Raw genomic sequence first — 27,291 nt, forward strand, 5'->3', positions numbered from 1 at the left:
TTATTATTAAAAATTACGTAAATATAATTTTTATTAATTTTTTTGTCAGGAAAAATATGAAAATAGTAGATGACGCATGACCGTGAACTTTATGTAGGAAAAGATTTATATTTATTTTCGCCACTAAAAGTATATTCGAGTATTAATAGAATTGCAAGAAAATTCATCTTTCAATGCTGAACATTGCTGAAAGTTAACAAATTCAGAGGGAGCCAAGTACTTTTTTCCCATGGATGCACTTAGATAATGTCTTTGTTCTCGCAACGATGACGTCGACGACGAGATAATGGGAAGGAAACGGGGAAAAAGCGACGGCAGGTCCGGCACGGCGGAAATGATCAGTTGCAAAATTGCGGTCGCGTATTTGCCTTTAATTTGCCGAACGAATTAACCGGGTATTTGAGACGAGCAAACGCTATCGCACTGTTACCGTTACCGCATCGACTCGCTGAGAACGGAAACGAATCGGCTGTCTCTCTCCGAAATTTAATAATAATTCTCGTCTCCAAAACTCCACACATCGCCAAATATGACATCGCCGATGAATTCCCCGTTGTCTCTCTTTCGACGACGAGACTGGGCCGCCTCTCTGCGCGAGTTCGATGTTGTCCGAACGGAGACGGAAATTCGGGATAGAAATAAATTATAAACGCGCTCTCTCTGTTTAAACAGCTAACGAGCCGACGGTAAAGACGCGCCGTAGAAATAGAAATCGCGCGGCGGATAAATAGGCAGAGAATTTCGTCGTTATAAAGAGTGATGTTTAACGTCATTGATAGGATAATTAGAAGAAATGATCCGCTCCTTGCGATTTATCTATTATATTAGGGAAAAGCCATTATTTCGACGTTTTATTGAGATAATAAAGGCAACAGCTATTCGAAATTAACAGCTATTAAGAAATTATTACCAAAGACATTATGTCATAATCGCTCTTCAATTTAAATGCCTACCTTATTATTGCATCTAAAAGCGTGTTGGAAATTTCAAAAATAAATTTCATCGCTTTTAAACGATGTGCATGTTCACCGGCTTTGGAATTTGGCGGAAATGCTCGTTCGAGCCGCAAGTCGTTCGTTCTCGGCGTTATAATTGAAACTTGAACGTTATACGGCCTCCCCGGTTATATTCGCGTCTCTTCTGTCTTTGATACGGGCGCGCGCGACCACATACCTCGTATAACAGTTTAAACCAGCATTCGAATTCCTACGGAATTAGCGCGAGTTTGCCTGTGAAATTTCTCGTTCGCGTTATCCGCGGATGCAGTTCGCCCTGGGAGAAATGGGGGAAGGACGGGGAGAGGTATGGATTGAGGTTTCGGTGCGAGACCACCGCTTACGGTCTCGCGACGGGGATAGCGGCGGAGGAGTGAACGGGGGTCGCGAAGAATGGCGTCGTGAATTACTTTTCCAAATGCTCCCGATCCGACTCGAGGCTCTCCTTTCTACCGCGTCCCTTCAGGGTAGAAGCATCCAGGGGTAGGTGGCTCTTCCAATTTCCAGGCGTGCCAACCAGATTGAATTTCTATCGTCTTCGACAACGACGACGACGAGAACGACGACGACGACGGTTGGGTAACTGGGTTATGTTTGCGAAAATGGCTTCGAGCCTCTCGATTTTTCTCGGTAATGCTACCTCTCCGTTGCCGGCAACGTTCTCTCTCTCTCTCTCTCTTCCTCTCTCTCTCTCTCTCTCTCTCTCTCTCTCTCTCTCTCTTTCTCTTGCTTGTCTCCGCGCTACGTTTTCCTCTGTCTCCCTCGTTTCGCTTTTTATCTCTTTGTTACCTCTCTGTTCTGCCAACGCGAAACCATCGTTCGGTGAGACGAATCGAATGAATGGGACATCGAAGGATCTCACGTTGATCGACTGAACAACCACGAATTGCGTCCCGTTGACAACGTTTATTACATCAGATAGAGAAATGTGATTACGGAAAGGCAGATAGCATTTCCTTGGTATTTGTTATTAGTTTGCAATGCCACAGGGAGAAGATTTTTAATTAAAAATTTTAATCTTAACTCTCCGAGTAGCAATATTTCACTACCTTAGTATTTTCACTACCTTCGGGATGACAACCAGGCCATTTGTATCTTTCTCAATTTTTTCTTCTTGGACTGCTCGGAAAAATCTCCAAGAATTATCGAAACTTCTTTATCCTTCTACTTGAATACTATATAGCTGTTTTGTCAACAATAAAAACTGTTAAGTACTTTATTATTTTTAATAATTTTTAAATAAAGAAACGAGCGCTTTTTAGAATGGCTCGGATATAAATATCCTTGGTTACTTGGAGGATAAAAAAATGTATCGAATACAAGCATAAAATCGATTTCCAATAGCCATCAAACGGACTAAAGAAATCAAACATTAAAAACAGAGTAAGGTTGTGAAAAATAAACTTATAAAAATCTTAATAATTTGTATTTTAAGGAGATTAGCCTTTGATCATTAACATCTAAATTTTTCCTGTTCTGTCTATTTTTGCGTCCATGAGATAGGAATGTTATCGGTTGTTCCGATTTCTCAATGTCTATATGTATATATCCAAACCATAGTCAAATCTCGTATTCGACGGACGACATGTACAGCGAAATCTCTTGCAAATAGCTCCTGCGGGTGCAGTAGCGAAGTTTGAGAGGCACTTCCTTCATCCTCGCCTGCTTTTCCTTTATATCGGAAGGCAAGATCAGAAGAAGAGGTATTATACCAAAGCGAAAGAACGGCGGGAAGACTTTCTCTCGTCTCTCGTCTTTCGTCTCCCGTCGTTGCCGTCGCCGTCGTCGTCGAAACACCTCTCTTGTCCGGGAGCGTGCGAGCGACCGGTGTGAACTTCGCCGTAGGGGATTATGCAAACGGGAGTGGTTTCTGAGTACGGCAAGAGAGATAGATAGAGAGAACTGCCGCGTTGTGTCAGGGTGGATGATGACGGTGACGATGCTTGGTGGTGGTGATGGCGGCGGGCGGGTTTCTCTGCTTGTCATTACCACGTTTGTGACTTCCACCGCCCGGGGGGTCGGTCGCTCTCTGTTTCGAGAAAGCCTTGCGCTGGAGAACTGTAAAATTTCGTTCCCTCGGTTTGTATGGAATATACTTTTTTCTTATGATGCGTCAATGACGCTTTCAAAGTTAATTACAAGCACGCTTTGGGAACCACGACTGCACCGACTTAATAATGTAATTCGAGGTTGCGATTGTTGCGAAACTGCGAGATGGAAAATGGGAAAATTAAGATGTTTTAGCTTACGTAGGTAAGTTTTCATGAACAGCGATGTGGTAGAATCATTTTTAGAATTTCTGAGAAATGTTAAATTCGCCGCGTGCCTGTTAAATTGCTGATTTAGCATTTAGTGTTTCCGACGTTTCCGTTATATACGCAATAAAATTTCAACAACAATAAAAAGTTTTTCGCGTCAATAATATAAATCGAAATCTTTCATACTTTGGCATTAATTTATTTCAATAGTTTCGTCAAATGTTATATATATTTGTATTTTTTTTTCTATACATATATATGTGTTTTTGTAAAGAACCATTACGATTTGAAATAGTTTCCTAGTAAAACGGTGGCAAATAACATGGTGAAACTCAAAACTAACTAGTAGTCACGTTTAGTACTGAATACGCGCTGAGCGAATGCGGAGAGAAAGAAATAAAGAAGGGAAGAAGAGAAAGGAGGGAGGAGAGAGAAAGAGATACGGAAAGAAATAGAGAGAGAGATGATGTTATTTCATTTAGTATTAGAATAACTGGCGGAATCAGCTGATCCCTTCACCGCGTTTAAGCAGCAGGATGGTATTTCCAGCAAATTCGAGTATTACAATAAATACTCCTGCGGATTTCCATGAACTTAATATTCATATTGTTTATCTCGCAGTACTATAAGTAATGCAAGTCCAACATGCATATACAACGAAACGCAATAATGCTAACAATATAATATAATATATTACAAGTAATACAAATTTAACGTACTATATTTTTATTGATTGTCAAACCCATACTCATTTCATAAACTTTAGGTATCGAAAAAATATCATTAATCAATAATATCATCCTCAAAGACTTGCGAAATAAATAGGGGCTTTTGAGTGGACCGATCCGCCGCGTCAGAAATTTACGCGCGACTGTCTCGCGCCAGAAGTTCTGTGGTTTCGTGCGCGGTCAGGGCGGTTACGACCTTTTTAGCAAAGCGCGGAACGTGCCCTTATGTTCGACTTAGTCGGTTTGTTCATCCCCCTCGGGATCGTCCGCGAAGTGAAAAAAGGTGGCAGCGGCGGCGAGCCGAGATTTCGGTTAGTCGATTCGGAGTTCTCGAGCACCTACTCTTTATTACTATGTAATTAATTGTAATGGGGATTTCAACTGGGAAAACAGTCCGCCGAGAGCTTCCCCTTTTGTTCGTTCGTTCTTGTTCCTTTGCTTTTCCGCGTTTTCCCACTGCGCTTGCGTGTAATACCTATTTTCATATTGTTTCTTTTGTTTGCCGTATTTTCATATTTGTTTCTTCTCTTTGCCTCGCCCTTCCTTCTTCCCGCGCGCAAAACTCGCAGGCGAACAAGATTTGTCTCCGAGTTTGAATTCGCATGTGGCGCGTAATGTTCTTTTCGTGGTTATATCCTCGGCGGAACTCAGGGTTTTCGAGGCAGTTTGAGATTTATCATCGAGAAACTTAAACAATAAGTTGCTATATACAGATTTTTATATGTTGTTTTATGACATCTTTGTGTATTAATTAAGTTTTAAATAATTTTTATTTCATTTTCGGCGTTTCTCTGTTTCAGATCGACCCAAAGGTAGCATTTCCTAGGAGAACACATCCAAAGGTAAGGAAACTTATTTCCTGTTAGCAACACTATTATGTTGAATTATACGTCGTTATTGCAATTTGAATCGCTTTCTTTTTATGCGCTGTATGTTATATATTATGTATTACTTAATAATCGGTTGCCTGTATGAGACAATAAATATATTAAATATCAGTTACTACAAAAATAAAAACTTTTAAAAAGACATCAACAAAATAGTGTAAAATAACGTCAAAACTATTAAAAGAGATGTATTATACATCATAGTGATATATCATTTCTGATACTATTTGTAAGCTTAATCTTGTAACGAAGAACTGAAAATCGTCATTACGGATGTAAACTTAATCGGAAATGATTCTAACATGAAGAATTGAAATGGTTCATCCATTATTTGCGAGCGAGTTGACGCTGACGTTTATAATACCAATCCTTTTGGCCGACGGCATGGCAGAGTGAAATAGCAGAGTTAACGAGAATTACTCGTAGCTCTGGGCTCGCACAACGTTCATTTGGAACGCGGTGTTTTTGCCGCGCGTAGAAAAAGCACGAATGTGGAAACGCGTTGGCGTCGGCAGGGACAGCTTAAAAAGTCAAATGACGGCGCGTTCGGAGGGCGTGATTGAAGAGGCAATAATAAAGCCGACTGGCCCTAGCAATAAGAGCAATTAAACGTAATTTGCTTCGAAACCTGGGATTACTTCCTTGCCGGCGGCGACGGTAATCGCGGCAATAAAGCGACGTTCGGTCGCGCCGAAAAAACGCGAGGGAAGCATAACGTGGAAAACGTGGAATAGCTGATGGGGGCAAGCAGGGGACAGAAAGGTTGTATGAGTGCACACATACAAATGTGATAGGAGTAAAGTGACGAAAGAAATTTGCGCGACTTAATAATATAAATGCCATCAGGCATGCGAATTACCGGCGCGGGCGAATGACTGAATTGCGCTAATTTTAATTGTACCCTTTCTCTTCTCCCGTGACACGTTCTTCTTCTCTCTCCTTCTCTCTCTTTTGCTCTCTATTGCGACTATTCCCTGTACTCTGTATTTTTCCCTCGGTGCTATTTTCCCACTTTTGCCTACCATTGCATTTTATAACATTATATATGTTTTTATAACGCATGCCCGAGCCACACTTGCCTCCGAGCCCCTTCGTTCGACCCCTCTTCACTGACCACTTCCAGCATTTTATTTGGATGGCAGAATCCGAAGGGACATAATTTACGACGCGCGTGTGGCCGAAATTACGACGGCGCGAATGCCGTCGGTAATCACGCGTCTCGACAATCCGGGAAAGTGTCTGGCAATCTCGGACTGAGAAACATTTGTCAAATATCGGAGAAAACAAATTTTAAATCGTGAGAAATAGAACGTTTTGGTGCAGTCTTGAAATCAGGACAAATGTCACTTTTATGTTGCGTATGACAACCTTGCTCGGAAGTTCCAACTAAATCTCATCTATCACAAACGCATGCAGAATGTTTCAGTGCCAAAATTTTGAATCCCAACTTCGGAACTTTGGCTGTGAGAAATAAAATATTCTTGGAATAATATAAAGGCGGAGATAACTTCTCGGCATAGACAAGGCCTCAAGACGATTTAATATCGGAGACAGTGTAACCTACATATTTTTTACTCTGCATCTATTATTATTTTCTGTGTGTTCTTTGATGGTTCTAAATTCATTTCTTTCACTTTAGTGTAAAATTAGTTCGATTGGTGCAATATCTTTTTAATTAATGTCGCGCGTCTTACGATTTAAAGTTTTATATAATTCTTTATACCATATTGAGAGAGAATGACCCAATAAACATTATAGTAAAATTTATGTTCGTAAATAGAATAAAGTAATAAGTCAGGTTTATTGGAGTTAAAGGAAATTTGGATTTAAAACCTGGGTCACGAATAATAAGATACCATTTTAGTACCAATCGGATGGTCCGATCTCTTGTAACGTGATCAAATTGACGACTTTATAATCGAAGTTTCTGGAACTGATATTTTCAAGTTCCCAAACTTTTCGAAATACAGTACACGACATTTATTCTACAGGTCATGCAAGCCAATGTGCGAATGCACGGTACTCGAAATAACACAACTGGCATCGTATGTTGCAATGTAATGCCTGTAACGAGTGAAACATATATACCAATTCCACCGTTTTGGGAGGCGGATATGAAACGAGAGATGTAATCTCATAAAATAACGCCAGCTCTTTCCCAGGCCTCACTTTTATTTTATATCTTTACGTTGCAAAGGTTTGAATAAGTTGTGCCAATGCACGCCTCGAGATTGGAAACTATGCCAGGAAATTATTTTTCGCTCGCACATGTTTGGCGCGATACCGCGATACGGCAACTTGCCGTAAATATACAGAAGAGATATGTTTTATTTTACACGTTCAGATACTCAAAATAATGTCATTTACGTATATCTAACTGCAAGCGTGTAATTTTAGAAATTTTAGAAAATTTAACAAAATAAAATCTGTGTTTATTGTTATCTTAAATAAGAATGTGAACATGAATTTTCACAATTCGTGTGACACATATTTTGCGTCGAGTGGTAACAAATACAATAGATAGCTCGGAAACAAGCCTGCTCGATCTTAAGCACTCAACTGCGGCACGTTCAACTAACGAATGCTCTTCTCGTTATAAGAATGAGGTTAATAATCCGCGATTTCGCTTGGCTACACATGACGCGATTCCACCTCAACTGGGAGTCAAGTTAATATCACATTGCGGGGGCGCACAATAGGACACTTAATACCGCCGGGTTCATCAACACCCAAAACGCACGTTAGACCCGCTGAACTTTAGGAGGAGAAGCGGTACCCGCCGCAAAGTTCATTGAAATGTCACCGAGTGCTCCCGCGCTCGTCGTAACAACCTCCTTGAGACCGCATGCCGGAAGCTCTTTGTTACCGCACTTCCGGTCTGACGGAAATGGCGCAATGCGCTTCCGACACGGCGGAAAAGTAGCGACAGTCATTACCGAGAGCCCCTCTGCCCCCCTTCCACCCTCCTTACGCCGTTCTTTTGCTCCATTCCTTTGCCACGCTTCTTTACCGTGAACGCATGAAAAAAGACTGCGGCAAGGATTTCACCGCTTTTTGGGAAAATGCTATGCGTACTTCAGATAATTGTCTGGAAGTTTCGTAGCCAAGGAAACGAATGGGAAGCAAAGACTTGTTCGCGGCAACTAGAGATCCATTTTTAATCAAAGATGTACGATGCGGTTTGTACAGGAAACTGTCTACTTTCAAAAATAAATATCTGATATTTATATTTAAGATATAATATCGTTAATATTTACTATAATATAAGTTTATAATATAACATATATATCGCTAAATATATATGTAAAGCATTTCAAAATAATTCGTTAGCATTTAGAAATTTGATATAAGAAACAATTTTATGCAAAAATTTGTCGTAGATTAATTAATATTTTGATTGCTAAGTCTTATGAAAATACTCTTTTTATGGGAGGCAAAACATGATAACAAATTCTGATATAAGAATAAGTAAAGTTAAAATCTCAAAACGCATGCTTTGTAGTGACATGTGTATATAAAAATATATATCTGTTCTGTTTGGTGCAACCTGCATAATCCGTATCATTAATCTCACGAAAGCAATTAAGCGTCGGCGTCGTGAGTATGTGTTCAGTTCAAGTGTGGAGAGTTGAACTATTACATAATTCAGATAAGCGGGGAGGATTCACGTTCGCTGATAAGTACAACGCGATAACTCGTCGTAACCACGATCTGGAAAACTATAGCAAACTACGAGGATAAGGGACGGGGACAACTGGCGCAATGCATAAACTTCACTGGTCATCGATGGCACGGCGTCGTCCCTTTAGTCGGAACGGGCGACTGTTCGGGACAGTAATGGCATCGCCAACCCCTACGGTATAATACCCACTTGTTACTGAGTAGTAATACGTATACGCAAGACACACAGGCGTTGTGTTGTATGTATATATGTATGTATATATATATATATATATATATATACATATATATATGCGGGGGATATTACTTCAACCGCTGCAAGCTCGAGAGGCACCGCGGAAGAAAGAAGAAATAAAGCAAAGAAGAGGGAAAAGACAGAGAAACCGAAAAGGGAGAAAAGAGATGCTAGCAAGACGGAGATAGATAAGGGAAAAGAAGAAGAAGAAGAGAGAGAGAGAGAGAGAGAGAGAGAGAGAGGGGGGGGGAAGGTAGATGCGCGGAAAGGAAGAAAATCTAGGAAAGAAGGGTGAGAAAGCCGGGATAGTTGCACCATGTCTCGCGTAACGAGCTGTCGGCTCCCCAGGGTGTTCAGTTTTCCCTTCGCTCGCCTCTCTTTCTTTCTCTTTCTCTCTCTTTTGTTCTCCTTCGTCCACCACAGCGACATCTCTACCTACCTAGCTACGTGCTCTCACAGCTATACTGCGTACTTCTTCTTTCACGAATTTGTTTTGTTTCCTCCGTTGAGTGAGAGATATCCAGAAATCCAGATATTCTTACTCGATTCGAGCGGGGCGCCAAGTATATTGTCGATACTCGGCAACCCCCGATCACGCGACCGCCTCCTCCGTCGTTGTACTTTAATGTTATCTTATATGATTTGTTTGACTTTGCCTCGCGAAACCCTCCGGCTTGTCCCCGTGCCGTCTTCGTTCTTCTTCTCCAGCGAGCACGCGCGTACAATCCGGATTCTGGAACTTATACGTTGCGGAAGTAACTTTTTCGGAACGTCGCAAAACGATATCCTTTCTCCCAAACTATTGAAAACTGTTCAACTACGTTTTACGATTTAACACAACAAATAACTGAAAAGAATAACTGAAGATGAAGGTATATAGTTCAAAAAATAGATCAAGAATGGAGATACAAATTAATTGTAGTTTAGATTTTAAACATTATCTTGGAGGCGAAGATGTTTTGATATAAATCTTAATTTTCACTCTAGAGTATTTGCTGAACTAATTATTCTAATGTTATATGCAGCTCTTTGGTAGATATATAAATTCAACCAGTAAAGATTAACTTTGCAGTGTAACAAGAGAAACAAATATTATAAACACCTAGCATATAATATAGTAATCAGCAAATTTCATGAATATTTAAATTAAAGTTTATGTTATATTCTCTCGTTGATTGCAATACTTTTTTTAATTTTCTCAAGGTAATTTCACTAGAGCAATATCATTGCAATTTAATGTCAACTGCAGAGAAGATTTTTTGTTATATTTCTTCAATTATACTGTGCCTCAATTATACCAACTGTTATGCAGAAGGTCATTAAAAAAATTTAATCAGTTTGAAATAATGAAAGAGTGGAGAATCGAGTGAAGAAATGTTAAGGGTAAAGAACTTCGTTAGAATGAATACGTGAAAGAAAAATCCAAGTTCAATATTAGGTCATCTCAAATCTCGCGTTTGGAACGACCTAATAATTAGTCAAGATATTCGGACGTTTGAAAAGACAGTATCTGTGATCTTAGAATACAGAGATTTGCACAATGATGCGTCGTATTTAAGTGACGTAAGAGCCGTCAATAGGGTTGGGCGTTAAAGGATCGTCCGACGTCATTGAGGATTCTCCCATGAGACCTATTCGTAATTCCAACCGGAGTAAGGATTACAGATGTGTGCACATCTTTTGGCCGGTCCCGGTCCCATCTCGTCTTGCGTCCCTTGGCTCAAAAGGGACCTGTTACATACATCTGCGCGGGGCTAAATATGCTCCCGGGCAAACTCCCTGGTCGGTATTAGAGTGAAATCCCATGCATTTTATACGCGCCCAGGTCATTCAGCGCGACGACGCGTCGGTTATGGCGGCTGTGTACCCTGCGACGATTTCCCTTGCCCCCTCGCAGCATCTTGTGGACACAGACCGACCCTGAGGAGCTACCCCCCTTGTTCTCACGTAACCTTCCGGCGAAGCCTTTTCTCCTTCCGTCGCTTTGACGCGCCTACTTTCCTCTTCGTTCGCTGGTCTTCCGGCTATACGAACGAGAAAAACACGGGAGAAAGGGGGATGACGTGAACCGGAGGTGGAATGTTTGCGCGACGTAAGTGGCGTCTCTACTCTCCGTGCAATGTCGTTCCTCGTCCCCGAAGGTCCGTCCGAGTCTCAAGCAGGGATTGTTCACGCTATTCGTGCTATCCGAGTGCGTTTATGATTGCGGAGCTTCCCGGGAGAGCTTATGTGTTGCCGTGAAAAAAGATACGTGGTTCTGGAGTCACGCTTGGGATACCAAGAATATCACTTTTGCCATCAGTATTAGTAAAATGTATACTTTTGTATATACAGCTACGACACACAAAGCAATTTTAGCCTGATGCCACAACGTATACTTCGAGTTTAGTAATAATATCAATTTACTACTGCCACAAGGAAGCAATACTACGCGACTGAATATTAATATTAATTATAGGAAATATTAGTTAACGCTAGCTTTTTTTTAACTTATCTTTGGGATATTTTTTTCAAAATCACTGACGTATTTTGTTAACTCAAGGCTAATGTGCAACGTAGTAGCAGCGTCAGTTTAATATTTACTTCCTAATCGCGAAGATAACATTGCATCTACACAATACTTCGTTTAGCTGTTAATATTGGGAAATATTCTACCAAAATCAAAGAGAATAATTAGTTAAGTCACCGTGTCCAAGTTACAAACGAGCGAAATGACTGCGACGGTTGCGGTAATGATCGGCTTCCGAAGTTACATTGTCCGAATCTACCCTCGCTTCGCGATAAATTGCCGAGTTAATCTTCGAGGGAACTTCCTAAAACGAGCAACCGCGCGCGGCTACGCCCGCGTATACTTTGACCGCGAATTGCTCCGAATCCACCACCTGTCGCAGCCGACAGTAGTTTTCCTGCCGACAGGAGACGGAAGCCTCAGATATGTTGTGTCACATTGAGATAAGCTAAGCTCCGCGTGATGGAGCAGCCCGTAAACTCCGGACGGCCACGCCATAATGCTACCGAAATGGCTGCTAGATAATGTATAGCTATACGTAATGCGCCGTCGACCTCTCGTCTCCTCTGTCTTATACGCGTATGTATACGCGTACGTAACGGGTGTTCCGGAAATACGTTAGTGATAACGCTGCTTTGAAACTAGCATTTGATTTCCGCAATAAAAGTTAGGTACCGACGAGTTTACCAAATAGATCTTCATATATTTCGTTGACTCCTATTCATTCTTGTTTTTTCTTTGAATCGGAGTTTTTTTTACTGTATATGTTGTGTGTCAAATCCTTATTAATTTTTTTATAGCTCTTACAGTCTGTTAATTCGATTAGTTTTATAGTTTTTGTTTTAATTACTTTACTCGAAGAAAAGATGTACTTGGACAAATAATGCAAACTTAACAATAAAAGCTTTATAATAATCATGTTACATTCACATAGTGTGTCGAATAATTCTGCACGGAAGTGCGAAGCAAAGCTGAATCGATATCGAAACAAAGTTAGTATAGAGAGAATACATGTTCATACTTCTCGTATATATAGCCCATTACAATTAAAATCTTCAGATAATCGAAGAGCGGGCAAAATGTAATTTTCAGAAGTTCTTTAACGCCATCCGATAGCGACGCACCGTGTCTTTCTTCTAATATACTTAATAGCGCCGATTTTAATGACAATTCGCAACGGACTCCGGTGAATCGAGAAGCGGAAACAATGACGCGCCTCGACACAGATAACTAGGAGAGAGGGCGAGAGAGGATAACTCTGCGTTGCACGTCGTTTTTTTTCACGCTACGCCAGTTTCACGTCTGGTCTGGCTGAAAAGCTCGAAAGCTCTTCGCCCGGCGCGCTTTTTATCACCGCGCTGAATCGACACGCGATAAAAGAGAAGGAATGCAGCCTGTGTCTCCGTACGCGTTCTCGCGTCTCTTTCTCTGCCTTTGTCAGGGTCCTTCGTCCCTCCGTCTTTCTTCCCGTATATGTGCGTCGCGACGCACGTGTCGCGTCGCGTGATGCATCTCCCTGAATAGGCCTGGTAATTGTGCGCTTAATATTTCAGAGCTTTTTCCGCGGTGCGAGCGCGCACTGAGAGTCCGCGTGATTTAGCTAGGGATCCTGTCCCGCCGCCTTTCATCGCTCATCTTTCGTCTTGCGCTCGCCGTCTGTTTGCGATACGCCGGCCGAAAATAGTAAAACGCGCGCAGTCGTGCACCTCTCTCTCTCTCTCCATCCCTCGCTCTTATCTCATTCTTATTTCTTTTGCGATTTCTTGTTCACATTATACCTTGAGCTTTCAATTATTGAAAAATTGGAGCAAACGTTGATATAATTTTCAATATCTACTTTATTAATACTGATTTTTAAACTGAGATTGATGATACCTCATATTTATTATTCTATAACCGTTTTATCATTATCAACTACTTGTTTTCGAAGTAACAAGAAAACGATAGTTTGAATTACTGACATTGAATCATTGTTAAGATATTGTACACATTAAAGGTGTGCTAATCAGTGAGTTAAGCGACTCACATCAACAATGCGAGACGATATCGTAGAAAATTTCGTTTTGTGGTCTTCCCGAACAATTGCCGCAAAACGGCTTTCCTAAGACGAGCGACTATACCCGTGGCTCTCGATAAGGTACAAAGGGTGGCCTAATGCGAGCTCGCCGACAAAGCGCCATTTCAGGATCGCTTCTACTCTCTTGCCCCTCTTCTTCACCGTTATTCCCACCTGAAGGCGACAAAGACCCCGGCGATCTCAATCACAAATTGACAATAAAAAATGTCCAATTAACCCCGAGGAGCATCGAGGATAGATGGAATCGGCTCGACCCCGCACACCATCGTCGGCCGTCTTTTCACCGCAACGAAACGCGAGGTGGGGACACGAGGCGGGGTCGGAAGGGGAAAAGGGGGAGAAAACTCGCGCGAAGTTGGAAGCAATCGAGAAGGTTTAATCCCGCTCGATTGCGTTCCTTGCCCGGCAACCTCGGCCCACTCCCCTCAGCCCTCTTTTCAACCTTTCCGTTTCGCTTCCTTCGCTACCCTGTAGCCACTTTTCCCCCTTTTATTACAATCGACGACGACAGCCTTCGTAAGTGTGCGAGGGTAAAGGAACTCTTTTTTCTCCTCGGTGAGAGATCGCGAGCCCGAGTTGGTAACTATATGGCCCACGCACGCACGGACACACGCACCTACGCGAGGAATACGAGAGGCTCGATGAAGGAAGCTCTCCTTAGATGGATGTCGCCCGAGGAGAGAAGAAGAGCATACAGGTGAAACCATCTCGTAAATATTCCACGGCCAATTTCCACAGCCATGAAAGAATATAAGTCAAAGCGTTTAAATGAATTGGTGCACGAACATCGTACTAGTTTCAAATTTATCAACTTGCGTAGGGTGGATTTTCATTATTTCATTTCAGTTGAGCGTGCCGTATACGATTATTAAATTTCCAAATCCGCGTGACGTACTGCGTGACGATACTTGCTGCCAATTTTCTTAAAGTGTTAAACAAACGAGTACGTTTGTTTAACACTTTATGCTTATATTATTCTGCAACTGAACTGCAAATCTTTATCTTTACAGAGGAATGTGTCCAGACAAAGGTACGCAAAAAAGTTTGGCCGTGTAATTTGTCGAGAGAGCACACGGAAAGTGCACACTCTTTCAATTTCGTTGGCGCGCTGCAAAAATCGTGCTCTCGACGATCCGAAAATTCCTGAGCCGGCAGGCGCGTCGGGGGCCAGGAATTAATCGTAAACGAATTTATCTTTAGCGCGCTCCGGGGTTGAACTAAAACGCTCAGATATTACGGGGAAGTAAGCTCGTTAGAAGGTTTACAGCATCGCCGGTGCGCGCCTCGACCCCGGCCGGACCGCTAGTTTCCTGCTGACCCTTCGCCACCGTTGGAACGGTAGTAGCTTGCGGTTTGGTAACCGCAGTCTCTACTGCGCTGTCGGTTGCGGATAGCCTGGACCTCGTGTGCAACCTCGCCGTCTGTTTTGCGTCGAGAGGGCTTTCAAAAACCGCGACTACCGAACCGAACCGGCGGCGCGGCGCGGCGCAGCGCCTCCGAGAGCCGACATTATGACGTAGGCCAGCATCCACCGACAGGAACTGGCCGGATGCACTTTGACGGTTGTCGGAAAGAGCGAGTGAGGAATGCGTGTAACAGCGGCAAAAATCCGACTCGAGAGTGATGTCAAACTGGTACTCCTTGTCATGAATTTGCAAGCCTGTGTGAGACTCATGTGATAGTATTTTTTGATGAAGAAATAAAATCATCATTTTTAGGAGAAAAAGTGTTTCTTGCGTTAAGTTTACAAGTGCCTCACTATAAAATGATTTGTCGGAACGATTTTAATATTCATTAACGATACTGAATATTAATAGCATTTCTTTCAATATAAAACAAGACTGTTTATAATTATTTTTGTTGATTTCTGACGACCGTGATAACATTGTGATTGTAAAATATACGTAAAATAAGCGTGATATGCATCGATCAGACAACGATCTAAACTTTAACTATAATAACTCTTACGGTAAGCCCATGTACGTTCTCGAATTAATTACGTGTTGAGATAATGCCGATCGATACGTTGTATTAATCACAACAGCGAGAGTAACATGGTTAATATTAATCAGCATTTTAGTACAGGCGCAGCGAACTACACGAGGAGACGAAAGATTAGATGATGTTTAATATATTGTAGGGTATATAATTATCTAACGTTGATAGGATCGAATACATAATTATATGATATTGAGAATTAAATGTAATGATGGCAGATTAAGTTTCGGAGATGCGACTAAATAAGAGGGCGATCTCGTGCCTTGGGCAATTTTACGTGAATGTTACTGCGATAAAGTTATGACGCGAGATTCAGAGCTACTGTAAGGTGCTATAAATTCGAAGATCGCAAACAGGATTGATGATCAATTTTATTCTCACCGGAAAGAAAATCTTTCCAGGGATTCGTTCGAAGTGCCAATGTTATAGCTGTACAACTCTATAGCTTTATAAGCTCTCGTTACGGCACGAACGAATGTTTAACCTGCAGGTCAGTTAAAACACGCGTTCGTTCGCCAGTGTAATAGTGGTAATAATTTCTTTGCCGAGAAATAAATTCTCCAATGACGATTCTCTCTTTGCTCCACCGTAGCTAACGTTTCTAATCGACCATGATTTATCATACTCGCGTTCACAGGTCGCCTACCAAACGCCATTCCATTGCGCCTTTCTCTTTCAGACGAGTTCACGCTCGACCATCCAAAGTTATATAGAAAATCGAGAAATTAGCGATAGAAAATATTCGGTAAAAATTATTGTTAGATAGAAAATTACAGTTCGAGCTTCGTTAAAATAAGTTCAGAGTTGCAAAAAGAATATTACTTTATCTATTTGTATTTTTTAATCGTATCTTTGTTGAAAAGTTGTAGACTTTAAACTGAAGTTTTCGAAAATGTATAATTTTGAATTTAAAACTAAACGATCTGCGCATCCATCGATTCATGATAAATATAAAGGTCGTTATCTGATCTTTGGACGATAGAAATCTTGGTATATTTATCTTTATGTTATCGACTACATTGCTGACGACGGGACAATCAAATTTACGAAATCTCTTATCGAGGTCAAATTTGCTAAAAGAGGCTGTCTTTCTCATTTCTTCCCAATTTCCTCGTCCTGCAGTTCCACACGACGCGATTCCGCGTGCGAGTGCCGAGTGTGCCATTTTGTCTTGGCAGCGAATTAAGCTGCTTTATAAAAATGTAAAAGGATTCGCGAGCGAACCGCTTTCGTGGGCTTAGGGAGGGGGGGACGAGAAGTAAGGAGCAGGATGTGGGCTCGGCTCGCACGATGGAACCGGGGAATAGCAAATGCGATTGGGAGCCTCATTGTTTCTAAGAGCGGGGGTGCCCGGAGGGTGGAAACTCGAGACCCGACGAGAGAGTTTAAGGCGTCGAGGAGGAACAGCGGAGTAGGAGGGTTCGGTTGGGGAAGGCGGTGAAGTTGAAGGCAGGAAGAGATCGCGATAGAAACGGTCGTGGGCGACTGAGGATATTCTTTATTTATGCACGAGTGGATACGAAGACTTCCAAAGTAAGCGGCGGTAAAGGGCGCCTCTCTTCGCGTTCTCTTTGGCCGGCGGAGTACTTTGGACATTATGCGAATCGCTCGCAAACATAGCGCCAGTTACGCGGACTTTCGACTGTTTCGTACGTTGTAACGTCGCAGCGTTCGGTACTTTGCGAGCAACTTGGCTAAGCCTTTTCGCAAAGCCAACTCCCGTCTTGAAAGGCGTCCCAGAATTATCGTTTCTTTCGCTTAAATATACTTTGATCCATATACGAACGATTGTTTCGTCAGCTCTATTTTATTTTCGTAATCGTTACATTGTCAATATTAATCATCAAGATAATGAAACCTTGACGATGCGGATTATAGTGTTTCTCTGCTAACGATTTATAGTTTGATCAAATGACGTCGCGTAATACTCGTCGTAATATCTGCGACATACTATTCCGCAATTCCACTTTCTGTGTACTTATAAATTTCCGAATAACAGTGAAAAAGAAACAATCAAATCTACCCACGTAGTATATCGTATCCTGAACTTTATTGATCAAGATGTCACAATGTTTTTCCGCTTTTGAACGTGAAGTCGTAACTGGGTCAGAAAGTCGAGGTTTCGCGAAGACACGTACCGATAAACTAGCCTATACAATTGTTGTTGCAACATCATTGATAGGGCGTATCATTTCTTATTTTAACAACGAATTACACCTATGCGTTTTACGTAGTTATCAATTTTCGCACCAAATACAACGGTAACAATAATTGACAATAATAATGATAACAGCTTCAATCTAAGAAAAATAAAGAAATGAATTTTAGATCGTTAGCGTACGTGAATCAAATGATACGAATAATGAAAAGTTGCGTTAATTACAAATAGGAAGAAATTGTTGTTTTACATTATTATCATAATAACTTTAATATTACTAAGTATTAATTAATTACATATAATTAATTTATTATAATATACATTACAATATAATAATCAATTATTACTCGATGAATATATTGTCATAATTTTCGCACGTGTACCAATAATTCAGATTTCGGCATAAAGTCTTCGTTCCAATTGTAGTTTCGCACTTCGTATCTTTCTTTGCTCGCGCGACATGTCTTTGCCAGAATGAAAGAATAAAATACACTACCGCGATAAAACGAAGCACCGGGAAAATAACTGGGCAGATTTCTGTCGCGGTTGCCGAGCAGGGACGCATTACGTATTCATTTGTGATTTCCTTTAGTATCACGGAGAGGGGAGGGACGAAGAGGGAACAAGTTGGAGAGAAAGGAACAAAAAAAAATGAAGAGAGGAGGACGGAAAGAAGTAGCGAGATAGTGAAAGACCCGTTGGAAGTTGGAATGCGAGTGCACGAAATAAGATTTCGATTTCGAGGGCATTAATTGAGCCTGGCTATGTATTTCCCTGTGGGATAGGCGGGGTACGGTGCCTTCCGCTACCAATCTCCAGGAGTTTGGATTTCAAACCGGTAGAAATGAAGGGAGGAGAAGGAGGAGAAGGACGGCGAAAGTGATGGCGAGCGAGAGGGGTCGTGGGGGTGTACGGGGGAGTTAAACTTGCATGCGCGCCGTGTAATATGGCATAGGCACGGGATATCGAGGGAGTGGAGGCTAGGGGAGAAGTATGAGAGATCCGCGGTGTAAGGTGGAGAAACGAATACAAGATAATAGAATGTGCATGTAATAACCAGAGGAAATATACACCGCGTGGTCTCATATCGCACCGCGGAAGGAAGGAAGGAAGGAAGGAATAAAGAAACGGGAGGTTGGGGAGAGAGCCCTTTCGCGAGAGTTCCGTCGTTCCCCCTACATTCTTACACTCTTCTTCTCCTTTCGATTTGTTCGTGTATATGAAACTCGCATTGAATCAGCCTCGCGTGCTTACGAGATACAAACCGCATGTAGTGTGTATAATTTCATCGTGCAATTGGAAAGCACGCGTCACCGAAAATATAAAATAATATTTTATGCGTTGCGCGAAATTGTAAAAATATACGAACAAAGAATTACAATTAGTGACATGGCCGTGGTTTTATCAAGTATTGGAATGTGTTGAAGCAATTTGTTGACATTTCAATTAATGAATGATACAAATTTTATGAAATTTATAAAGTACACAATATGATTTTGTAACATAACGGAAGCAATTAAAAAATGATAATATTGGTTGCGTAGTAATACGTGAGTTTAGTTCACACGACTTGTAACATTAGTATCATTGTTGTTTTTACAATAGCATATGCTTAAATGATGTAAATTGAACAATCTCCAAAATGCAAATGGCATATTAATCGCGAAGTCGGTAATATATTGAATATACTTTCAAAACTTATACATTTTTTTAATATTAAAAATTAAACTAAAAAATTGCTATTTTGTTTATGTGAACTTTTTATTCAAATATCGTATGAATTGTTATTTTTAAAAACGATATTTTTAGACTAGAGCTTGTTCCGTGTTGTCCTTTGCAGAATCCGGAACACGTTTCGTCCGCGGGATACCGCAATTAACCGTCTACGAGATCGTGCCGGCGTATCCTATGACAAGGACACCCGACGTGAAATGTCAGTTTGTACCTAGATATTTCTGTGAGCAATTCGAAACCTGCGACATCGGAATCGAGATTCACATAGAGCATAAAGTCTAAAGTAATTCGACTCCTTCCTAAACTTAAATTTATGCATACATATGAAAAATCTATTATTTCATTAACTGATTGAGCGACTAAATAAAGCTTCTTTTATCTGCTTGTGTTGTTAGAAATTAATTCATCAAAAGGATTCAATCCCCTTCGGTCCTTATATCTTGACAACTATTTATAAGCATTGAAACGGTCATCGTTCTTCTTATTTTGGCCGCTAGTCTCCGGTATTAAAGTAATTTCCGGTAGTATGTGATGGACCATTCTGTATAATATATTCATAGTGCAGAGGGTAGCAGTTATAATAGGGGCGGCGTAAAAAAATAAAGAAAGTCTGTAACGGAGCAATTCGAAATATAGATGTTAGCCGATAAAGTTCGGATTTTCGAAGGCAACGAGTCCGTTACCGCGCGGTTCGACTTTTATTATATTAAAGTAGTAAAGCAGATAATAAAGCGAGGAATGCCCGCTCGTGTCCGTCAGGTTTACGACTGCCCATACGACATCTTATATCGCGTACTTACGCCTGATCATAACCGGCCGTATGTCGCGTGTAAGTCACTTTCTGTCCTCGTGTCTTTCGATCGCGAGGCACGTATCACGGTCGGAATCATAACAACGAATGGCCACAATTTTCCTGTTATAAACCGCGCGATGGATACAGCCTCCCTTCTGGCGTTTCGAATAAAGCCCGTAAAAAGAAATGCGGAAGCGCGTATATTTAACAGTATCTCGGGAGGCTGACAGCCAGTTGTGACAAAAATACGCGATGCCTTACTTTGCGTCGCAAACAACTGGAGGTAGATAAACCACGTCTGCGTATTGAAACGTAAAATTATATTCAATATCTATGGAGAACTAATTAAAAAATTATACATACTTTTTCTTCAGATAATAGCATATTATATTTTTCAGAGAATAACATATTATATTAACAATTACGTCTTATCGATATTAATGACATTGGGTTTTAGAAATCTTTCTTTTCAAAAAAGTGGCATTTTCTTATATGCAGTATCTAGAAGCATTTTTTTAAATCACAGCTTGTCACGAGTATTATAACTCTTTTGCATCTACAAACAATTAAATCTACTATTTCTTTTGAAATATATTATCTGTATTCTTAGACATTGACCATATAGTACATATATACTATACTATCTATCATTAGAAGGAATCGATTGGGAAAGTGTCCCGTTTATTAACGGTCTAGGCGTTGGACCATGCGCAACCATGAAGAGACGGCGGTAAGCGCGGCGGATAAGGAGAACGCGATTGATATGCCGTCAGAACGGAACTCGCGCACAGTACCCGAATGCGCAGATCGCTCCCGATGTTGATTGAAGTGTAACGGAGATAACTCGAGTCGTGGGTAACGGAGCGCGGATGCACCTGCTCGCACGAGTGCGGGTGGGCAGAGATTAGCGAAAGGCCGTGTAATGGAGTTAAGCGGTAGCTCAAAAAGGATCACGCTCCGTTGGAACGGTCCGCGGCGGCCGCTGGACCGGTTTCGATCCGGCACGGCCACGCGCCGCCCGGCTAATTCCTGATATAATGCGCTATGTGATTTATATCAAGCTCCTCGTCTTGCCTTTTGTTTACGTAATAGCCGTCGCCCGCTGGAGTCCAGCCAACCGTGTCCGATGACGATAAACGTTTGCGTCGCGCTCAATCAAAGTCGCGCCTATAATAAGTGCGAGAAAATAAATCAGGAGCGAGCGAAGAGGCGCGGGCATTTATATCATCTTAATATAATGTTATTCTCTTTTTTGCATTCGCCTAGCACATGGATTATCTGAGTTAATTAAAGTTTTAGAGTAAGAGAGTTGCAGGGATTTATATATTTCATCATAATACAGGAGAACTTTGCTGGATCTCGGTTAAATGCCGTTAAAATATTTTTATCTTATACATATAGAAAAATCCATTTTAGTGGATAAGATTCATTTTTTAGTAATTGCCGGACATAAAAATATTTAGAACTGTTATATTTAATATTAATATTGAGAATATTATATATATAAGAACTATTTTGAAATGCAATTAATCTTTGCTCAAGGATCCGAAATACCCTCCAACCTAAGCTTTCTATAAGTCGGCGTCCATAAATAAAAATTATTCAAGTATTCGCTGACGAACGTCTTATACGGCACCGTGATCTCGATATTATGACGATCGGAATATTACCGGAACGGATATCGTTCGAAGTCTTCGCGGGTCGGAGAGCGTCGCGTGCGTTACCGAGGTGGAAATGAGAGGTCTTGGTGGCAGGTAGCTCGCGCAGTGTTATGGCAATCTAAGTTGGCATGTTTAGTCAGCTCGAATAAAGCGCGCCGGTACCGGGTCTGATAGCTGGCTGAGTCAACATTCACGTATTTGCCGTGGCATCGCTACGAAGCCATTCGGTTGAAGCCCAGCCGGTGAATCAGGTAAGAGAGAGAGAGAGAGCGAGAGAGAGAGAGAGAGAGAGAGAAAGAGAGAAAGAGAGATGAGAAGCTAGATGAGAGAAAGAGATGGACGGAGAGTGAGAAGCGGAGAACATGAGTGGAAGAGCTTGGAAGAGAGAGGGAGGGTGTCTCGTGCCGTGCACAATTTGGTGCAAGATATTGCTCGGGAATGCAACCCTCTTACCCTTCGCCGCCCAAGCAGTTACCGATGTTTACCCTACATGCTTGACGGCACCACCGTGGGGGATCCATGTATCTGTTTTTGATTCGAGATATCTTAATCGAACAGGAATTATTGGAATGTTCACTAATCCTATAAAGATTTGGAGATTATATTTTTCAAACTAAGCAATAAATATATACATCGCTATTGATAAACGACGGATCTGCGAACCCGATGACGATTTTATTAATAAAATCAAACCTCGTGCTTCCGAGAGACCAACAGGGAAAGAGAATGCGCTTTACGTATTACGTTACATTGTTGTAATTCACAGAGGCAAACTAAATTAAACTATATATTTAACGGCTACGTTCTGAATAATCCCGCTGAAAATCACGTCGGACAGGTAAAACGCTCGCGACAATGGAAGAGAGGCGGAAGAAACGTTTCGCGTTACACGCCGTCGTAAATTACAGGAACGTGAGAGAGCCCGAGTTTAACCGCGCGAACTCCCCGGCTCTAGCGCGGCTAGAATGGCGCGGCGCGGCACGATTGCGGCCGCCGGCGCGAGATCGGCATTATAAGCGAGGATGTTAAACAGTTGTCAAGTCCATCTCCCGCGTTGGGTTGGTAGACGCTCGCGCCCTCTTCCCCTCTCCCTTCTTCCCGCTATAATCCGACGAGGATCTCGCGCGCCGAGGAAGACATCAGGGCGGAAAGAGGGAAATAAGGAAGGGGACGCGGGCAAGCGAGTGCACCGAGAGGAACAGGCGGACGCCCCGTGAAATTGAATTACAATAAGCAAAGTAAAGTTGGATGATCCGACTATTGTGCCCTGCCGCTCGTTGCTACCTCACTGCCAGTTATACTTCCTCCCCTCCTACATTCGTTCTTCTTACTCTCCTCGCCCTTCCCTCCGCTCTCTCTTCTTTCCCAACCACCTATCTCATCCCTCTTCGGCGAGAGAGTCTCCGAGGAAGAACTTCTCTGGAGTACGAGACGACGGCCGACGGTATTCTTACGCCTTTGTTCCCCGCAGGTCTGAATTAATTGCTGCGTTTTTGACATCCATTCATTGTCGGGTCCCGGCAGACGACGTCGGGATGAGCGGATAAAGGGAAAAGTTACGCAGCGCGCCATATCTGTCTGTCTCCCGGTTCTTCTTTTTCTCCTCCTCCTCCTCCTCCTCCACATCCACCGTTATTCGAATTTACGAAATATTATTTCGCTATGCGTAATTTTCTGTGGAAATCGTTGGTGACGATTATCTGTATAATTTTTAATTACAGAGAGAATTGCATAATTAGTGTTTAATGCAGAAATAATGTTCCGGTATTGTTTTACTGTATCTTTTTACATCTTTAAATTCGATAATTCGTGATTCATCTCGCTTTTATGCGCTTATTATCGATGATAGGTCTTATTGATAATATAATCATGCAGATACATAATGATAAAAAACACGGAAATAAGAGGTGCGATTAAGAAAATTTTAATAAATTTATATATATATATATATATGTACTTGTGTGTATATCAAATTCGATAATCTTTTACGCTATCTTCGTTCCAAAGTTTTCCTCTCTCTAATCATTTAACACTTTAGCATACATTAGGCAGAAACTAGGAAGTCACAAAACTTGACTAGCTTCCCTTTCTCATCTCACGGCGGCTTGTGCGCACACTGTTCTCTTGTGTAGACGCGGACGGAGAAAAGCCATTGAATATGCATAAGTCATATTAAATTGGGGCACCAAGTGTATGGTGCATCAGTGAAGACGGTGAGGATAGTGAATACCAATTACAAGGATAGATTTCGAGTTTCTAACAGATAAGAAAGAGATTAGAGGAGAGATTTGGCAAAGAGTGAAGACGTGCCGTGGCGCATTTTCGACATCGCTTCTTCATCACGCATCGCATTGTATTTATTTTTAAACACGCACGTTGTGATACACGCGAACACGCGCGCCGATGAGCTGTTCGTTAGCGCAGATTTGCGAAAGATCTTGCGACACACATGTGCGAAACGGAATCACTAAGTAGCGTGAATTAGCGTCTTTTCATGTAACATCGTCGCGCTGATTAAATCGCGTAAGAGCATGTTGGGAGTTGAGAAAGTTTCAAGTTGACTGATACGCGCGAGAATATATTTACTCTACACTCTATTCTCTCACGTTATATTTCATGTCGAAATTCCCACAAACGCTCAAAAGATAATATATAATATTCAGTTTGTATCAAAATTTGTAAAAATAATTTAAAGTTCAGAAAATTACGTAATTAATTAAAGCTCTTTTACGATCAGATCAAAAATCTTAATTCTTTAACAGTAATATTATCTAGAGCTATTTTTACATTGATTATAATTATTCAAGAGCTATGAAGAGATGCTTACAATTGTTTGTCAGCTGAAATAATTTGAATGCGTCCGAACAGATGCGTGTTTCGCTGGAGTGACGTTTACATAATCCCGGCATTACTTGCGTCTCCTTTGGGGATTGACGAAGGAGTTTCTGCCAGGAGAGTGAAGTGGAAAGGATTGAAGGACTGAAGGAAAGAGGCTTGATGGCACAGGAGAGATAGAGATGTATATGCAACAAGCGCGAAACAAATAAAGAGACAGTAACGACAAAAAAAACGCCTAGATAAAGATAATTTTTTCATTGAAGTATTCTTCATGCTAAGTTCTCGTAAGAGATGATAGAGAGCAAAAGAAGAAGATGATAATAAAGGGAGCGGACGTAAAAAGTTAATTTCCATTATCCCTGCTAATTTAGTTACGCTCGGTAACGGTCTTTTTAACGAGAAAAATTTAATGAAGGACCCAACGTAATGCAAAAACCGCATTCTCCATATTTGGTTAACCGGTTAAGCGATCGCTTTGTCGAAGGGGAATTAATGCCGTTACCGTTAATTACCGCGTACGGGGAATTTGTTTAAAGAGGCATGCTTTCGGATGGTTAATGTGTGAAAAGTCGTTTGACGTTTGTCCGTTTATTTTGCGCGGTTTGTGTCCCGCAACTTGTCCCGCACCCTGTACACCCTATACACTTGTTAACAAGCTTACGTCCCCTATGCCCTCCGGTCAGTGCCGGGTTCTCGGGATTCGAGAGGTATGTTCTCCAGGTGTATTTTCTGACTGCTTCTGACCGCTTTACGCTCGTTGATCTAGCTAATAACATAATACCGCGTCGCGACGTGTCCGAAATGAGTGCCGAATGCTTTTGAAATGTGCATACCGCGATATTGTTGGCCGTCTTTGACGTCTCGACTGGCTAAAGCGAAACGTTTCGAGTTAAATTAACCTTCCTATTGTCCTCTCTGTCTTTTTGCATGAGAAAGCAAGAGTTTTCGATTTATCTGCTTTTTTTTCGATCAAAAATTCAATCGCAGTTTATGAGAATTCTCTGATATTTATTATAATAAATTTGTTGTTACAATATCGTATTACTTATTATTTTATGTGATATACTTGCTGTTACCCTTATATCATATATAAAATAGCATACACTGAGAAAAAAACTGTTAATCCGAAAAAAATATTTAGTCTGATACGTTCAACTAAACATTTTAGTTGGTTAACTAAACATTATATAGTTTCTTTAATTAAGAATTAATTAATTTAATTAATGTTTAGTTAACTAACTAAAATGTTTAATTGAACGTATCGGACTAAATATTTTTGGGGATTAGCACATTTTTTTTCAGTGATTTTTACGACATTTATTAAATTTTTTGATAAACGTAACTTAAGTCTTAGGCATCTTTTTCAATGCATTCCATTCTTGTTACGTTACGTTTATTCTTGAGAAATTGAAATGTGTCTTCTGTACGTTTATTTCTCCGTATTCTATATACAGCATTTAAGAACGTTGCTGATAATATTAACTATAATTTTCTAATGTCGTTACGAGAGAGTGCAATATGCGACGAACGAATATTGATTAACGCGTTTAGATAGGTCGCACCACTTTGTATAAATTAGCGAAATGATTCTCGCGCGCGCGCGCTTGCAACGATCGTATTAAGCAATGTGGCTTGCTAACGCGGCTTCTGGACTTGGTTTACGCGGCGCGGCCGCTAACTCGAGTTAAACGAGATGAATGTCGGTTCGCTAATAGTTGTTACGTATTGCCACTGGAGCTTGCTCAGAGAGAGATTTAGAGAGAGCAACTAAGATGAGCCCGGTGCTTGACAACCCTCCCCCGTTTTAATCTCGCGACCTCCCTTCCTTCCGTCGCTATCTTATTCTCCTTCTTCGCCAAGATTAGAAGTCTGGCGCTTAGAACTTCGACGGCTGCATTCCCGTGATCAAATTTGCAAACCACGATTGACTTTCCGGCGGTGGTGCTATCGCGTCCCATTTTGGCCTAAGCGTTTAAGCACAAGGACAGCAAGTAAATATGATTGAGGGTTAAATTTAGGAACCATTTGTTAATTTACTCATATATATATATATATATATATATATATATATATATATATATCTTTTAGATTTCTACTAATTCTTCCTTACTTACAAGAAGCGTTTGCTATTGTATGCTAAATCGCTGTATATCTTTTCGGAAGTATACTAAAAGTTTTATTCTCTCAACGAGAATTATCCATTTAAAAAATTGCCGACTTACATTGTACTCTATATTTTTATAGTATTTTAGAAACTATTTCTGATCTCGGTTATAATACAACGCGCGCGCGCGAATGTTCTATTCATGATCTTAAATACATCTCGCGGAATTTCTTCCGCGCGCCGTTGCATCTTTATCTTTCGTCGAGTCGATTAGCCGTGTTATCTGACCATGAGCAATTTCCGTGGGGAATCCTCGGGGAGAAGGTTGTCCGACCGGAAATCAGCTCTCGCGATACCGAGATCTAGATAGCCCGAGAGCCAAGGTGGAGCGCGCGCGATGCAGGATATATTAGCTACGTCAGAATTCTCCGCGAGATCCGGCTCACACACACAGGCGATCTTTCCCTTCGGTCTGAATGGAAGGTGTCTCTCGGGGATCCCGTACCTTTCTCGCGATATATCGCAGCGTCCTCGTGCTTGCCGCTACGGCGTCTTACAAGCAGCAACAATCCGCCCAATATCGCGCCGTGTACACGCCAGTCTTCCCGGTTATGGAATTACGCGGGTGCCTGTAT

The 27,291-nt window shown here is 41.4% G+C and overlaps 1 protein-coding gene across 10 annotated transcripts in view; it reads left to right on the forward strand.

Moving 5' to 3' along the window:
• Rbp6 (RNA-binding protein 6) overlaps positions 1–27,291 on the forward strand; it is a 634,317-nt gene that overhangs the window by 387,917 nt on the left and 219,109 nt on the right. For all 10 annotated transcript variants that reach the window (XM_077406163.1, XM_077406176.1, XM_077406184.1 and 7 more), the window contains one exon: positions 4,782–4,823. In XM_077406163.1, the coding sequence (XP_077262289.1) occupies positions 4,782–4,823 (42 nt within the window). The remainder of the gene's footprint in view (positions 1–4,781; positions 4,824–27,291) is intronic.

Source organism: Temnothorax americanus, unplaced genomic scaffold (genome assembly GCF_048541705.1).
Source record: "Temnothorax americanus isolate GAGA-0224 unplaced genomic scaffold, ASM4854170v1 Scaffold1, whole genome shotgun sequence".
NCBI classification, from domain to species: domain Eukaryota; kingdom Metazoa; phylum Arthropoda; class Insecta; order Hymenoptera; family Formicidae; genus Temnothorax; species Temnothorax americanus.